At 39.9% G+C, this 17889-nt stretch overlaps 1 protein-coding gene across 1 annotated transcript; it reads left to right on the forward strand.

Annotated features, from left to right (window-relative positions):
- The first annotated feature begins 9260 nt into the window (after positions 1-9260).
- On the forward strand, positions 9261-16522 carry pdlim3a (PDZ and LIM domain 3a). Its single transcript, XM_073843075.1, has 7 exons — positions 9261-9381; positions 14184-14335; positions 14527-14611; positions 14694-14881; positions 15064-15197; positions 15314-15425; positions 15744-16522. Exons 1-7 carry the CDS (start codon positions 9289-9291, stop codon positions 15910-15912), a joined length of 933 nt encoding a protein of 310 aa, XP_073699176.1. The 5' UTR covers positions 9261-9288; the 3' UTR covers positions 15913-16522.
- Positions 16523-17889: the final 1367 nt, after the last annotated feature.

A 17889-nucleotide genomic window follows, 5' to 3' on the forward strand; every position in this document is an offset into this window, starting at 1 on the left:
TCATTGCGTCCAGTTCTGACATTTGACCAATGTGGGATTGTAAATTTTATATTTATTTCAAGTATTTTCCAACCTTTTTAGCTACGAGCATACTTTTTGTATGCAAAGAATAATGAATGAAGAAAAACAATGACTTAACTCAACAACTTCTTCTCTTCGAGGCATGTTCATGAGAATACATGGAAGAGAAGAAATTGTTGAATAAAGTCATTATTTTTGTTTTCTTTGTGCACAAAAAGTATTCTTGTGGCTTCATAACATTACGGTTAAACCACTGATGTCACATGAACTATGTTAACGTTTTCCTTACTACCTTTCTGGGCCTTAAACGTTTCAGTTGCATTGCTATGTATGCAGGGTCAGAAAGCTCTCGGATTTCATCAAAAATACCTTCTGTTCCAAAAGTGAATGAAGGTCATTCGGGTTTACAACAACATGAGGGTGAGTAATTAAAAACTATTGCTTTAACACTGTATATAAGTATTAATTTCTATGAGCTGTTAACACACAGGTCAAGCTTTTAGCTTAGTAGCTTTATCAAGAAAAAAAGGATCAGATTTATTGTCGGTGTCTTTTATTCTGTTGGGCCTTATCCCCAAAAACCTTTTATGGAATAAATCAATCAGGCCTGTTGAAATCTGATTTCTGGCAATGTCTTTGGGGTTACATTGCTACACCGTTGTTAAAGCTGAATATACATGTATTATAATAAAGTTCAGTCATTTATTTTGATATATTTAAAGTGGACCGAACCAAAAGATGTAGGAATGGACCAGATAAGATGAGAGAGGAAGGAGCCAACTGTTTGTGTCAGAGAAAAGCAATGGAAGCAAACAGAACAGAGTTTACATTTGGATCCATGTCTGCGGCTATGAGTTTATAATCACTAATTACTAATAAAATTAGGCCACACAAGAGGAGAAGATGTAAAAATGTAAGAAACTGAACAGGGCTCTTCTTAACTAAATGTGTAATACAGTGTGATCCAGATTGGTAATAGAAGAATGTGCCTGTGAGACTTCGCAAGCCTCCACTTTGTTCACTCACCAAATAAGGGCAGAAGCAGTGAGTGCTCTCTCCAGGCCCATACAAGCAGCCATGAGGATCAGAGCAGCCAGCCGAGTCCTGCCTCTGTCTCTGGCAGCTGTGTGTTTCTTTGTATCTCAGATCGAAGATCAGTCATTCTTATTTTAGAAGTAAAGGGAACCTTAATCTAATACGTAACCCTCCAAAGCTAGACAAAAATGGACACACATTGTCTTTTCATGGTCATTTTTGAATCTTAAACAGCCATGGTGTGACTTTTTTATGACCACTTAGACACTTTAAAATAAAGTCCAATTTTTAGGGGTTCATGCGCAAAGCGCTGAAACCCTATTCTAATTGTTAGAATGGTCACGGATCCGCAATCTCAATGTAAAACTGTGCAGACCAAACCCTAAGTCGTAGAGACTTAAAACTTGGAAGGATGGTAGTACTCACACTGCCGATAATGTGACCAAGGCTCACCCCAATCAGCCTGACAGGGGCGCTACAGCGATCAAAAGTATGAAATCGCTCATAACTCATAAACTGTCAGTTGCAAAAGTGTCTTATACAGTTTGAATCCTTGGCTTACGCCAGACAAAATGCATGGTTCAGATTTGACCGTGAGCCTTGGCAAAATTTTCAGGTATTTTGGATTTTTTCCAAAACCTACTTTTGCAAACTAGTGCTAGGTTTTTCACCTGATCGAAACTAAACCAGTTGTCACACCCTCTGCATGTTCCCTCAGCCCCAATCACCACGATCCTCCACCAACCAGCCAATCACCACCACAGCACACCCGTGAACCATCACCAGAATTCTAATCACCGTCACCTGCACCAGCAATCACCACATCCTTTATATACTTACCTCTGTCACTCACTCACCGGCTGGTATCGAAGTTGCATGGATGTTTCTCTGTGGATCTTCTCCCCCTCCTGTTGTCTCTCCTGTGCTCCTCGTGGATTATTCCGATGTTCTCCTGTGCTCCTCGTGGATTGCCCCGATGATCTCCTGTGAAACACGCTAATCGTGTTAGAGGGAAGTGACTGTTGCTAACGCTATGATCCTTACGAACTTGAACTCACCTGTTGTGTTGTGTTTGAAGATTTGACCACAGAGACCTTTATTCACCCGTTTACACGTGTGTTGAACTGTGCACGTTTGTTAATAAATACCTTGAAAGATACTCACCTTCTCCCTTTGTGTGTGGTCGTGACAGGATACCAGCCCGAAAGTAATAACTCTCCACGTCACTCATGGAGGCGAGCGCCGCTATCACCGAAGACACCCCCGACCCATTTTCGGATATGGTAAACGTTCTTCGTCAATCTCTACCTGCTGCTCCAACGACGATTTCCAACACGCCCCTCTCTCGCCCCATGAGTTATTCCGGAGACCCGGGTGGTTGCAATGGTTTCCTCCTGCAATGTTCCCTCTATATCGAAGCCAACGCACACCAGTTTCCAAACGAAATTTCTAAAATATATTTTATGATTTCCCTCCTCACTGGGCAGGCACTTCAATGGGCGGACGCACTCTGGAATTCACGGAGCGATGCATTAATCTCCTATAATGCTTTCGTTGCCCACTTCAAGGACGTGTTTGGAGCTGCTCTCACTCCCCTTTCCGTGCACGATGAACTGATTACTCTGAATCAAGGTACGTCCAATATTCATGAATACACCCTGCGCTTCCGTTCCCTAGCGGCCACCAGTGGTTGGAACCAAGTCGCTCTCCTAGCAGCCTACCGTAAGGGGCTTAAACCCCAGATCCGCAAGCATATGGTCATCTACGATGACAATGTACCGCTGGAAACTTTTATTAAGAAGGCAGTAGGCATTTCTCAACACCTCTCGGCGTGTCCTTCTGCAAAGTCTGCACCCAGCTTCCCTCCACTCCGAACACCGTCACCCCAACGAGATGCGGATGAGCCCATGATTACCGACTCCTATCGCCTGGATCCTGCGGAGAGGAAACGACGAATTAATAATCGCCTGTGCCTGTATTGTGGAGAAGCCTCACACTTCATCAGTGCCTGTCCAGTCCGCCCGCCTCATCCAATGGTGAGTACCGTATCTATTACTCCAGCCATGTCTCTCCTACCCCATATTACCGCTGAACTAATAGTAAACTCTCGTACTCTCCCCATCTATGTGCTCGTGGATTCCGGAGCGGCTAGCAATTTTGTTTCATCACACTTCATTGCTAAACATCGAATTCCCACCGTTCAAAATGAGGTCACATACCAAATTACCACAATCCAAAACTCACCATTGGGCGATGGTAAGATATCTCGCCGGACCAGAAAAGTGACCCTCGTCTCCCAACACAACCACCGTGAACATCTGACCCTCCTAGTACTCCCGCGAGCCAACGTGGATGTCATCCTGGGCAGACCATGGCTCATTAAGCACCAACCCCGCATAGATTGGAGCACAGGAGAGGTCCTGGAGTGGGGTAAAACGTGTGAGAACCACGGCTACCGTCCTTCCTCGTCGGATCCAAAGTCTCCATACCGTCCTATCCCTCTGCACGCCACCACCATAGAGAGTCCTGCCACTCAATCCGCCACCGCCATTCCCCCCGTCTATCAGTCTTTCACCGATGTCTTCAGTAAGGAACGGGCCACACAACTACCACCGCACCGGCCCTGGGATTGTAGTATCGACCTGCTGCCAGGCGCCAAACTACCCCACGGGAAGATCTACCCCCTCTCACGTCCTGAGCAGGAGGCCATGGAGAATTACATCCAGGAGGCTCTCCAACAGGGGTTCATCAGACCTTCCACGTCCCCAGCAGCGTCCAGTTTCTTCTTCGTCCCCAAGAAGGATGGTGGACTCAGACCCTGCATTGACTACCGGGTGCTCAACGACGCCACGGTGAAATTCGCCTATCCACTTCCTCTAGTGCCAGCTGCCTTGGAGGAACTACGGGAAGCCCGCATCTTCACCAAACTCGACCTCCGCAGTGCGTACAACCTGATCCGTATCCGAGAAGGAGATGAGTGGAAAACCGCCTTCATCACCCCGACCGGTCACTATGAATATCAGGTGATGCCCTATGGCCTGGCTAACAGTCCCTCCGTATTTCAGAATTTCATGAACGAAATCTTCCGCGACTACCTCCATCGTTTCGTAATCATCTACATTGACGATATCCTCATTTACTCACGTAACCTAAGGGAACATCAAGACCACGTCCGCCAGGTTCTCCAACGCCTCCGTGAGTACCAACTCTATCTGAAGTTAGAAAAATGTGAATTCCATCAACCCTCCATCTCCTTTCTCGGATACGTGATCACTGCGGAGGGAGTTCGTATGGAAGCCGGTAAGGTGGACGCAGTGGCCAAGTGGGCGGAACCAAGGACGGTGAAGGAACTTCAGCGTTTCTTAGGCTTCGCTAACTTCTACCGACGCTTTATAAAAAACTATAGCCTCCTATCGGCTCCACTCACTTCCCTCTTAAAGGGAGGACGCCGGGTACTACAGTGGACTCCAGAGGCTCAGCAAGCCTTCGACCGTCTTAAGCTAATGTTCACCACCGCTCCCATCCTCAAGCACCCCGACCCTTCAAGGCCCTTCGTGGTGGAAGTAGACGCGGCGGACGTAGGCGTAGGAGCTGTGCTGTCCCAATGGTCTGATGAACCCCGATCCCTCCATCCGTGTGCGTACTATTCCAAGAAACTCACCCCAGCCGAGCAGAATTATGGAATTGGAGACCGCGAACTGCTGGCAATAAAGCTCGCCCTCGAAGAGTGGCGGCACTGGTTGGAAGGAGCCCAGTTCCCCTTCACCGTAATAACCGACCACAAGAACCTCCAGTACATTCAGCACGCCAAGAGACTAAATGCCCGCCAAGCTCGCTGGTCACTATTCTTTGCCCGATTCAATTTCAACATTACTTACCAACCCGGCCACAAAAACACCAAAGCAGACGCCCTATCACGTATGTACTCACCTGAACCTACCTCTGACGATCCTGATCCAATTCTACCCCCATCAGTCTTCCTCGCACCCATACTATGGCAACTCGACGAAGATATACGGGCCGCCACCTTCGAGGAACCTGCACCACCGGAGCTTCCCCCGGGTCGTGTCTATGTCCCAAGCCGTCTTAGACCCCTTCTGCTGGATAGTACGCACACGTCCCCCGGCTCAGAACATCCTGGCAGCAGGCGAACCCTCTCGCTCCTCCAGCAGAAATATTGGTGGCCCAACATGAGCAGGGAAGTGGAACGGTACGTCCAAGGATGTTCGGTCTGCGCCGTCAACACAACCCCACGCCGCTTACCCGAAGGTAAATTACAACCGTTACCTATTCCCCGCCGACCCTGGACACACTTGGGTATAGACTTCGCCACAGACCTGCCTCCCTCTCAGGGTTACACCACAATTTTAGTGGTAGTCGATCGATTTTCAAAAGCTTGCAAATTAATACCTCTCAAAGGTCTCCCCACAGCGCTAGAAACCGCAGAGGCACTGTTCCACAATGTATTCCGGAACTTCGGACTTCCAGAAGACATCGTGTCCGATCGAGGACCTCAATTCATTTCCAGGGTCTGGCGGGCCTTCTTCAAACTCCTGGGTACCACAGTCAGCCTGTCATCCGGATATCACCCTCAAACTAACGGGCAGACCGAACGGAAAATACAGGAAATCTCCCGCTACCTTCGGACGTACTGTTCCCAACATCAAAACACCTGGAGCCAGTATCTACCGTGGGCTGAGTATGCGCAAAATTCCCTCCGTCAAACCTCTACTGGTCTAACCCCCTTCCAATGTATTCTAGGCTATCAACCAGCTCTGTTTCCATGGACAGGAGAATCCTCCGAGGTGCCCGCGGTAGATCACTGGTTCCGAGAGAGCGAGAGGGTGTGGGACTCAGCGCACGTCCATCTCCAGCGGGCAGTACGGAGGCATACGGAACACGCCAACCGTCGTAGGTTACCCAACCCAGTTTACCTCCCCGGGGACCAGGTATGGCTTTCCACTCGAGACATACGCCTCCGGCTGCCCAGTAGGAAGCTGAGTCCCCGCTACATAGGGCCCTTCACCGTTCACTCACAAATCAACCCGGTCACCTACCGTCTGAACCTCCCTCCACATTACAGAATCGCTCCCTCGTTTCACGTTTCCCTGCTCAAACGCCACACTGAACCCCTATTCCCTTCCTCCACAGAATCGGAGCCACCTCCTCCTCCCGACCCGCCAGAGATCCTCGGAGATAACATCTACCAAGTCCAAGAAATCCTAGACTCCCGGCGGCGGAACGGCCAGCTCCAGTACCTAGTGGACTGGGAGGGGTTCGGACCCGAGGAGAGATCGTGGATACCCCGTGACGACATCCTGGACCCGACTCTCCTCGAGGAATTCCACCGCCAACATCCCGAACGCCCAGCTCCCAGAGGTCGTGGTCGTCCCCGTCGCCGTTCTTGGGTGCCAGGAGTCACCCGTGGAGGAGGGGGTGATGTCACACCCTCTGCATGTTCCCTCAGCCCCAATCACCACGATCCTCCACCAACCAGCCAATCACCACCACAGCACACCCGTGAACCATCACCAGAATTCTAATCACCGTCACCTGCACCAGCAATCACCACACCCTTTATATACTTACCTCTGTCACTCACTCACCGGCTGGTATCGAAGTTGCATGGATGTTTCTCTGTGGATCTTCTCCCCCTCCTGTTGTCTCTCCTGTGCTCCTCGTGGATTATTCCGATGTTCTCCTGTGCTCCTCGTGGATTGCCCCGATGATCTCCTGTGAAACACGCTAATCGTGTTAGAGGGAAGTGACTGTTGCTAACGCTATGATCCTTACGAACTTGAACTCACCTGTTGTGTTGTGTTTGAAGATTTGACCACAGAGACCTTTATTCACCCGTTTACACGTGTGTTGAACTGTGCACGTTTGTTAATAAATACCTTGAAAGATACTCACCTTCTCCCTTTGTGTGTGGTCGTGACACCAGTGCAGAAAGATTCTTTGGAGTGCGAATATCAATAATTATCAAAAAAAAAGTCTGACTTTCTACTCACCAAAACATTAGAAAGGGACAGGGCCACTTTTAGTGAAATGCCTATAACTCCTGGGCTGTATCCAAAATCGCCCCCTATACCCTCAAATAGGGCACTATTTGAGGGGACAGCCATTTTAAGTGGTGTTCGAAACCATAGTTGACATTCCCGAGTGCACTCATTCAATCCCACAATGCACCGCAAAAACGAGTGTACAACCGATGTACGCTCAACAGCTAGAGATGACCCATAATGCACTGTGAGAGTCGCGCGCCGACTGAATTCCCACATCTCGCCAGACAATGGCGCCCGCAGCTGAATTATCCATCCATCCATCCATTCATTTTACACAGGTACAAATTCGTTGTAAATTGATTATTAAATTGTTTAACCAGGGTTTATACGCAAATTCCCTGACATAGTTCAAGATAAATCCTTTAATCGTACTACTCGAACTGTCCATTTTAAATGATTGTTAAACAGTTAGCAATGCTCTACAAAAGCGGCAGTCCTTCCGGTGCACTTAGTGTCCGAATTCACTCACCCGTTTTCATTCACTCCTTCAAGTGAACTGTACGAGTGGACTAATGTAGGGAATAGTGAATAGGGTATAGGGGGCGATTTCGGATACAGCCCTGGACGGAATGAGATATCGTCGCCAAACTCAGAACACTTATGTAAGAGCTCAGTCTGAGATCACAGGACAAAAATCACGGAGTGTGACCACTTGGTGGCACTATAAGCAGGAATAAAACATAAAAATAGCTATACCTATGCAACCATTTGCCCTATCAACTGTTCGCAGTCTTGGTCTGAAGTGCAACAAGTGTCTATAAGAACATTTGCGTACCTCAAAAAAAAAAACATAGCCACCATTGGCAGATGAAATTTGAGCACCTTAGACATGGTTAATAGAGGCCAATCAGAATGAAACTCGGTGGACCTGTTCTGACCTGTTAGACGCCAAAGGTCTGTGAGAAATCTGAAAGAAATTGGCCACTGGGGGGCAATATCACATTTTTCTAGGTTGTAAATGATTGTGCATTGTGCAGTTTTTCCACATATTCATATAATTTTGATAGAACTCCTCATTCCAGACAACTTTGCCTCTAGAACCACTGCTGTCAATTAAATCGTTTGGTAAATGGTTGAGAAGATGTAAAAAGAAAAAGAAAAACTACTTTTGTGAACTAGTCCTAGGTTTTTCACTCAATCTGGAAAAAAACACTGCAGTGCATTTCTCTGGACTCTCTAGGTTAATAATTATCAAAACAATTTTGAAATTTACCCTTTGGGAAACTATAACAGTGTCGTTTAGAAAAGGCGCCTGTCCGAATTTACCCAAAATCCTATAAAGCCTAAAGGAAAACTCAAAACTTCATGAAATCTGGCAAACACCTGCGACTGGTGATTCTAAACAAGCATGCAAAGTTTTAAGGAGATCGGACCACAGCTGGCTCTAACAGTCATAAACATTACAAAACATAATATTTTTATGGTAAATTACCTGTATTTGCAAAAAAAAAAGGCTTGTTATATAATGTGTGCTTAAATGCCTTAAAGCACTTGAACCATGGTAATCAATGCTTGCAGATATATTTTGTGTTGTTGCTGCATCAGCAGCACCACACACATTCGTTGTGGTACTGTCGTGAACATGCCTTGAAGACTGACATGAAAGAGAAGAAATTATTTAATAAAGTTGTTAGTTTTAGGTTTTTTTTGCACACAAAACTTCATAAAACTTCATAAAATTAAGGTTGAACCGCTGATGCCAAATGGACTATTTTAACAATGTCCTTACTACCTTTCTGGGCCTTGAACAAAGTAGTACTGTTGCTGTCTACACGGGGTCAGAAAGCTCTTGGATTTTATTAAAAATATCTTTATTTGTGTTCTGAAGATGAATGAAGGTCTTACAGGTTTGGAACGCCACGAGAGTGAGTAATAATGACAGAATTTTCATATTTGAGTGAACTATCCCTTTAAGATTAGTCATGTAAAAAAATATAAAATAGTGACTAAAATGAGAACTTTATAGTGGAGCGGAGGAGAGGGAAATGAGATGAACAGAAAGAGGGAAGAGTATTATGAAAAAAGAAAAAGAGTGAGAGAGAAAGATATGAAGAGAGAGATAGCCCTCACTCTGGAGGAGTGGTCTTCCTTCTCCTCTAAAGGATTTAGAGCTGAATTCTCCATCACAGTCGAGGCACACACACACACACACACACCTGCTGTGGATATGCCGTTCACTGTTGTGCTGGATGGACCCGCACCATGGGGCTTTCGACTTATTGGAGGACGGGACTTCAGCCAACCCCTCACCGTCGCCAAAGTGAGTGTGTGTGTAGATTTACCAGTTTGGGATTTAATTCAGTTAGAATTCAGTGGAAAAACTACAGTGCAGTGTGTGCTAAGAACTTCCACATGTCCACAAGGATATCTGACTCATTTATAGAAATAGCAGCTTACATCACCAATATAGACATAAAAAATACAGTTAATCAGACCGCAGACATGACTGTTGAATCACACATCTGTTTTGGGAAATGTGTTCATATGGCCTATATGAATTCTGTTTCTAAATGATTCTGAATGCTCATCTCTTCTATAATAATAATAAATCAATAATTATTATTTTAATGTTTTATTTTACCTTCAATTTATTTTATATTTGTATTTTATATAGAGATAGATAATATATCCATATAATTACATTACTATTATTATTATTATATACATAATTATTTTATATTTGTATTTACTATTAACTTATATAAATAATAATAATTAATAATACAATTATTAAATTAATAAATTATTATTATTATTATTATTATTATGTATTTATATAGATATGTTGTACATAATTATAAAATGTACATATAAAAAATTTCACATAAATGTAAAAATACATTGAAAAATGGCTCTTTGCAGTGCACAACATTAATGTTGTTCTTTTTAATATTATTATTATTATTATTATTATTATTAATAATAATAATAATAATAATGCAATTATCAAATTAATAAATTATTATTTTTATGTAATATAAATATAAATATGATTGCATTGTTTTCTTTTTCTACTGCTGGAAATATGTTTTTTACATTTATTTACATTATTACTTTATATTTATTATTATTGTTGTTATTATTATTATTGTGTAATATAAATTTGATTGTTTTCCTTTTCCTTTTTACATATATTTACATTTTTGTAAAAATCTTAATAATAATAATAATAATAACACAATTATCAAATGAATAAATTATTATTATTATTATTATTATGTAATATAAACATGATTGTACTGTTTTCTCTTTCTACTGGAAATAGATTTTTTACATTTATTTACATTTTTACTTTATATTTATTATTATTAATAATAGTAATAATAATAACACAATTGTCAAATTAATAAATCATTATTATTATTATTATTATTATTATTATTATTATTATTATTATGTAATATAAATATGATTGTATTGTTTTCTTTTTTACTGGAAATAGATTTTATTTTTGTTTATTTACTTCATATTTATTAATAATAATAATTATCAAATTAATAAATTATTAATATTATTGTTTTTATTATTATGTAATATAAATACAATTGTATTAAATTTTTACTTTATATAATAATAATAATAATAATAACATAATTATCAAATTATTATTATTATTATTATTATTATTATTATTATGTATTTATATAGATATGTTGTAAAATAAAAAATGCATATAAATGTCAAAATTAACCAAATCCATGAAACACAAACTGGGTAAGTAGAAGAAAACAAAAAGCAAAACTGTATACTACAAAATCTGGCATGAATTGAGAATTGCAGTATATCATCCCTTATAAAGAGAATGTTTCATAGAGAACAAAAGCTATCCTCATGCGCTATTTATGTGTGTAGCTAAAATTGTTGATGAATCATTGACACTGGAACTAACATTTGGATCCTCACACCTGTCGTGGCTGTGGATTTGTGTATTCTACATCTAAACAAATGTCAGACAGAGTCCAAAACAGAGATAGGAGCACAGACTGATTCAAACAGCTCTTTTTTTCTTGACCTTTCCATCAGTTAAAATTCAGTCATCATATCATTCCAAACCATTATTCCATTGGTATAAATAACTTTTATGTGTTCAAGTAAGGTTACAACCTATTACATAATCAAAATCCAGTACTGAAATACACAATGGCGTTATTGTACTGATCTGTTTGTACAGAGGTTTTATGCTTCTGTTCTCTGTGCGGCACTAGTTTTGGATTTCTACTTTGCTTTAATGAGATTTCACACTTGGAACATTCTCTGCTCACTCTGCGGTTCAGCATGACACTGTTGCTTAATCTCAACATCGCACAGCCATTTTTGGTCAAACACCCTCCTGTCCTCTGTCTCTGAGCCTTGGGAGTTGTTTTTACTTACAGACTGTAACCTGGACTTTATTAATCAAAGTATGTTTGGAAAGAAGGCCTGTTTTACCAACAGCAAGTTGTTGGACTGCACTCAAAATTTAAGAATAGGATTTGTAGGCCTCAGAAATAGGCTTCAGGAGATGGAAAATTGGTTTTATATCTGTTTAGTTCAAGTGGATTCTAGAACTAAGAGTCAACTTATATCTTATCATATCTAAACATTCCTAAAACAAACAACTTTAATATATTTAATAAAAAAGCCACTTTATTGTAAAAACCAAGCTTGACATATTATGCCGTTTTTGGAATAAATAAATTAATAAATAAAATTGATCTTTGTTTTGCAATGCCTTCTTGTGTTCTGAGCATATAAGGTATAAAAGTGCACGCATTTGTAAATTAAATTAAAAAGAAAGCTGCTTTCGGTACTAAAAGTACAGCTGGGATGAATGGATTAGAGACTATAAGAAACATATTGAGGTTCTTGATGCTTCTTTCTGCTTGCTGATAAAAAGAGCTTATTTAGGAGACAGGATCTGATCCGATTCCAAACCAGTGCAGTTCTACAGACAACCCCACATGACTGATATGATGGATGCACCGTTACATTTGGTTCTTATACCATTATGCATGCCATTCTGCTCATGTAATGCAAGGCAAATAATGCAGTGCATGTGCAGTTTCATATAATTCATCTCTAGCACTTTGTTCTGCGTGCTGATAACAGCAGGAATGAACAGCTTCTCTGGAGATTGTTATTTTGCAGCATGTTTACTGTGGAGAGTAGTTTACGTGGGCGCACATACCAGTGATGACAAGGACTTACACACACACACACACACACACACACGTTCAGACAAGCTTACGCACACACACAGAGAGATACACACTTACAGTATATACAGGGTTCCATGTTTTATGAGGACTTTCAATAGACGTAATGGCTTTTATACTGTACAAACTGTATTTTCTATCCCCTTACCCTAAACCCACCCCTTACACAGAACTTTATGCATATTTAGATTTCAAAAACCTTAAAATGTCCCCACAAGGTCCAAATTTACTGGTATTACAATCCTTGTGGGCACATTTGGTCCCCATTACATAAGAATACACACACACAAACACATTATAGAGATATATGAATTCCCTGCATTAACTTGTCTTCATGTTGTTTCAACTGTGTATGTGGGACAATAAAAGGAAAAAGAAAAGATTTAGTTTAAGAGGCCCAAACTAAGCATAAATATGCTATTTGGTACAGCTGCTGACATTTATATGGCCAAAAATCAAATTAAATCCTGATAGCTTGTAGTGTAAATCAGTGAAATCTTTAGCATAACATACTCAGATAAAAATGCATATAAATATCAGTTGTCACTCTACATCTTTCAATGATATGTCTTAGTAAAATAATATTTAAATGCTATAGTTTTATGAAAGCTATGTGGTGTTTAATGCAAAAGTCAGTAAGTTTTAACAAACCATAGAGACAGAGGTAGATCGCTTCCATCAGCACCCCCAAAGCTTTGTAGTCCTTTACCACTTCCTGGATTAACATTTCATTCTGTAACATTATGCAGTTTTCACTGATATGCTGTTTATTGATCATGATCCCATTATTTTTCATCAGCATCTGCTTACATGAGATCGCTCGTTTCTGCATCTTTCTTGGCTGTGTTTTTGATCAGGAGGTTCTGGACTCATTCAGGAATTGTGTCATAGTGCCCCTTGAGTATGTAACAGTGAAAACGAAAAAATTTGGAAAATTCAGGGTTTTTTTGGCAGGAAGCATTTTCTCATAAATAACGTTTGGCAGGAAATTCTTTGGTTTTTCAGCATTTTTGTGTATTTGAACCCTTTCCAACAATAACTGTATGCTCCATCTTTTCACACTGAGGACAACTGAGAGACTCATGCAACTGTTACAGAAGGTTCAAACGCTCACTGATGCTTCAGAAGGTAACACGACACTTAAGAGCCAGGGGTGAAAACTTTTGAACATTTCTTATTTTGCCTAAATATTATTTTTTATTTAGTACTGCCCTTCAAAAGGTACAGAAGACCCTTACATGTTTCCCAAAAGACGAAATAAGGGAAATTTCACCCCCTCAGCTCTTAATGTATTGTGTTTCCTTCTGAAGCATCAGTGAGCGTTTGAACCTTCTGTAATAGTTGCATATGAGTCCCTCAGTTGTCCACATTGTGAAAAGATGAATCTCCAAGTCATACAGTCATTGTTGGAAAGGGTTCAAATACACAAAAATACTGAAAAAAACAAAAAACTAATTGTGGGACCTAAATGATTTTTCTGAAGAACAGCGGGAAGTTTAAGAGTTTAAGGACAAACAAGGGACTCATAAACTATCACTAAACAAAAAAACACAACTGTGTATCATTCAGGTAACAACACAGTGTTAAGAATCAAGTTCATGTAAACTTTTGAACGGAGACATTTTTATAAATTCAACTATTATTTTCTTTTGTGGACTATAATGTTAACGTCTTTTATGTGAAATATCTTATTCAGGTCAGTACTAAACAAAAAAATAACATGCATTTTGTATGACCACTCTTATTTTGGTAAAATAATTAACATTTTGCAGATTCTGAAAGGTGTATGTAAACTTTTGACTTCAACTGTATATGTTATTTATTGTTGATTCTGGACTGGATGTTGTCTACCATTTTGTGTTTTCAGATATCACCAGGAAGTAAAGCTTCCAGAGTCAACCTCTCTCCTGGAGACATCATCTTAGCAATAGAAGGAGTTTCTGCAGAAAACATGATGCACTCTGAAGCTCAAACTCTAATCAAGGATGCCACCTATCAGCTCACACTTACTGTTGAGAGGTTAGAGGTCACCTTTAGATTCATATGGATGTGTTTGGGTAGAACCTGCTGGACAGCAGCACATGATTTTGCATGCTGCACCACAAAGGGGTAGTTGATGTGAATTAGCTTTTGAGTTTTCGAATGTATTCGAATAAAAACAGGTCAAAGCAAGAAATAATTAAAACATGATCAAATATATTGTTTTGCAGACCTGGGACTAAGCTGTGGTCACCAATTGTCACTGAACAGAACAAAAGCCATCCATTTAAGATTAACCTAGAGGCAGAGAGACAAGTATGTATTTTTATATTTTATGTACAATGTCTATCTGTGTGGTTTGATATGTTTTTACAATGTTTATAATTTGGCCTAACAGGAGTACAGTCCTATAGGAACAGGCCATAATCGAAAAGCTTCGCCCTTTGTGGCCGCAGCCAACATCGATGACACACGTCAGGTGGTGAGCCCCACCTACAACTCCCCTATTTGCCTTTACTCTTCAGGCAATATCCAGGACGCCTTACATGGACAACTCAAGGGCCTCATCCATGACAAACCAGGAAGGTGATTGTTTGACACATCATACCTGAACCTGACTGACTAAGTCTTTCTAGTAAATAATCAGAAAATGGGTGTTTTTGTTATTGTCAGTAGCACTGAGCTGATCAGGAATCATTACTCAGTTATCATTGTTTACTGAAATATAACATCTAGTTTGTTTCTACACTGAAAGTATATGTGTGTAGTCCTAGGAAACTTAACAATATAGAGGAGTCCGACGTATACCGGATGCTGCAGGAGAATCAAGATGAGGATCAACCCCATGAACCGCGACAGTCTGGATCCTTTAAAGCCTTGCAGAGCTTTATCGACAGTGAGGGTATGAAAAACACATACTGAAATAACAGAGTGATGCAAAAAACAAGAGAGACTGCATTTTAATACACATTATGCAACATGCACTCATGGATTCATTCAGGTTTACAAAATTGGCAGGTACACGTCCATTAGTGACAAGGAGAGTTCGTGCCCCTACGACCAAGGCATCTGCTCCTGCGGGGAATTTGCACAAGCTACCAATGTGTGATAAGTGTGGTAACGGCATAGTGTAAGTATATTGTTATTAAATAAGAACATTACATTTATCAAAAGTGCACAAAATCATCATATTAGATTGATTTATAAAGACTCATGTGACACTAAAGACTGAAGTAATTGTCATCACAGGAATAAATTACATTTTAAAATGTATTCAAAAAGAAAACAGTTATTTTAAATTGTAAAATTTTTTTACTTGGTTAGCATATAAAACATTCAAAAACATCTTACAAACCCCGAACCCTTTGAAAGATCATGTACACTATAAGATGAAAACTTATGATTTCATGAATCCAGATTAACTTTTCTATCTGTCTGTTGTTTTCAGTGGGACAGTTGTAAAGGTTCAAGATAAGTTTCGGCATCCTGACTGTTTTGTGTGCACAGAATGTGAAGAAAACCTAAAGCAGAAAGGATACTATTTTATAGATGATGATTTGTACTGTGAAATCCACGCTCATGCCCGGGCAAAACCTCCTGAGAGTCCAGACCTTTGACTTTTGACCTTTGATTACATGAGGGCACCAACTACAAATCAGCTATTCAGTGCATGAACAGTTTTTTTCTTTTTACCACAGACATAACGCTTTACCACAATTCATGCACAATTATGTCAACCAGATACTTGGAGACACATTTATGGATAGTGCAGTGTCATGTCATGTGTGCTGGGATGCAGTATTTTGCACTGTTTGTTTGTTTTGTTTGTAGGAATAGGGTGTGTTAACTGAAATAAATTTGTATGAATAAAGATTTAGTTTTTGGAGAATCATAACATCTCTTATAAGGTGTGTTTGAGCAGAACAGGGGAGCATTTTCTTGACACATGGAACATAATGTCCAACAAGACTGAGAACACGTGGTTTTGTGTCTTTACATCATTGTCGATTTACTGATTCAAAATATATCAAGAGTTACAGGTAATTTCAGTGCTGAATTCTTCCTTTGTTCTTATTCTATCATCACTTGTTAAGAAAAGTCTGCTTTGGAATTTTAACGCCACCTGGAGTGATGCAGTGCACTGCTATGGTATAGCCAATTAATATACACCAACAAACAATATTTTTAGGATTAAAAAAAAATAATAAATAAATAACTTATTCTGCACACGTCGCATTTTTATTTATTATTTTTTTTACTTAAATGTGCCCTTCACTGACAGTGTTGTCTCTTATAGGCAACTTAGGCACAGAAGTTGCAAAAGCTGAAAAATATTACAAAAATTGAATGAGATTTTTACAAAAATCTCAGTTATTAAAAACAGTTATTGCAAAAATATTTGCAATAGGATACATTATATTAACCAATTGACCAGCAAGTGCAGCAGAATGTAGGCTTTGAACCAGTTTACATAGGCCTACTCAAATTGTTTGGTCAGCTACACGGATACATGGCCATATTGAAGATACTAGTATGTAAACAACAGCATGGATTGCATGGTTCATGTACTACTGAATACATTGTTCTGCTAAATTATGCTGTCTAAACCATGGAAAAAAGTTTGGAAGCTGCTAAAGCATAGAAAGGAGGACAGGGACAGGTGCAAAATTTTGACATTGGTCATAAAGATACGCACGAGCAGTATTGATTACTATATTAGCCTAATACTTCACCTATCTGACCAGAAAGAACAAACACAAATGTTGTCAAGATTCTTGCCCTGGAAATCCCGGTTCAGTTTGGCCAACCACAAATGCCTTTTGTTCTTCAGACAGTTTTTTGCACTCTTCTCCTTGATTTGTTTTAACTTATGGCAGTCCAAATGTTTTTTCCTGGTTTTTTCCTAACAATAATTGACCGTTTTTAGCAGCAATAATCAGATAAATATTTTGTTCGGCTCAGTGGCATTGTTTATGTTCTGTGCCGCCAATATGGCCGATTGATGATGCATCACGAAAATACTCTATAGGTTATAAAGAAAAACAACATTCCACTAACACATGGTTAAGGCTTGTGGAAGCCCGTTTTCACCACAGAATAAAAACGTTAAAAAAGGTCATTGTGACTTTTTTTTATCTCAATAATGACTTTGTTCTCACAATTGCCTGATAGTTGCAATTTTGACTTTTTTCTTGGAATTTTCTTAATTGCGAGTTACAAAGTCCAATTTTCAGGGGGGAAACATTCTCACAACATATATTTTTTCCCCTCAAAATTGGACTTTATAAATAGCAACTGAGAGTTTATATCTCACAATTATGAGAGGGGAAAATAAGAATTTCTAGACATAAAAAAATTAATCGTTTTTATCTCTTAATTCTGACTATATCACGCAATTATGTGAAAAAAGGCAGAATTGTGAGATGAAAAGTCGCTATAACCTTTTTTTTTTTTTTTTTTGTTCAGTGGCGTAAACGGGCTTCCATCATATCTAGCTATGTTATCACTGAACGATAGCATAAGACATTTGCCCGGTTATTCCATAAATATGTATTTTTGAGCTATTCAACATTCATTTGAATTAAAAAAAAAAA

The sequence above is a fragment of the Garra rufa genome, chromosome 6, assembly GCF_049309525.1.
Source record: "Garra rufa chromosome 6, GarRuf1.0, whole genome shotgun sequence".
Lineage (NCBI taxonomy): Eukaryota > Metazoa > Chordata > Actinopteri > Cypriniformes > Cyprinidae > Garra > Garra rufa.

Excerpts from the sequence above, each read along its gene's own strand:
- pdlim3a (XM_073843075.1), top strand. The coding sequence starts at position 9,289 with ATGCCGTTCACTGTTGTGCTGGATGGACCCGCACCATGGGGCTTTCGA. Across the intron at positions 9,382-14,183 it reads AACCCCTCACCGTCGCCAAA|ATATCACCAGGAAGTAAAGC; the intron begins GTGAGTGTGTGT and ends TTGTGTTTTCAG. Across the intron at positions 15,426-15,743 it reads AAGTGTGGTAACGGCATAGT|TGGGACAGTTGTAAAGGTTC; the intron begins GTAAGTATATTG and ends TGTTGTTTTCAG.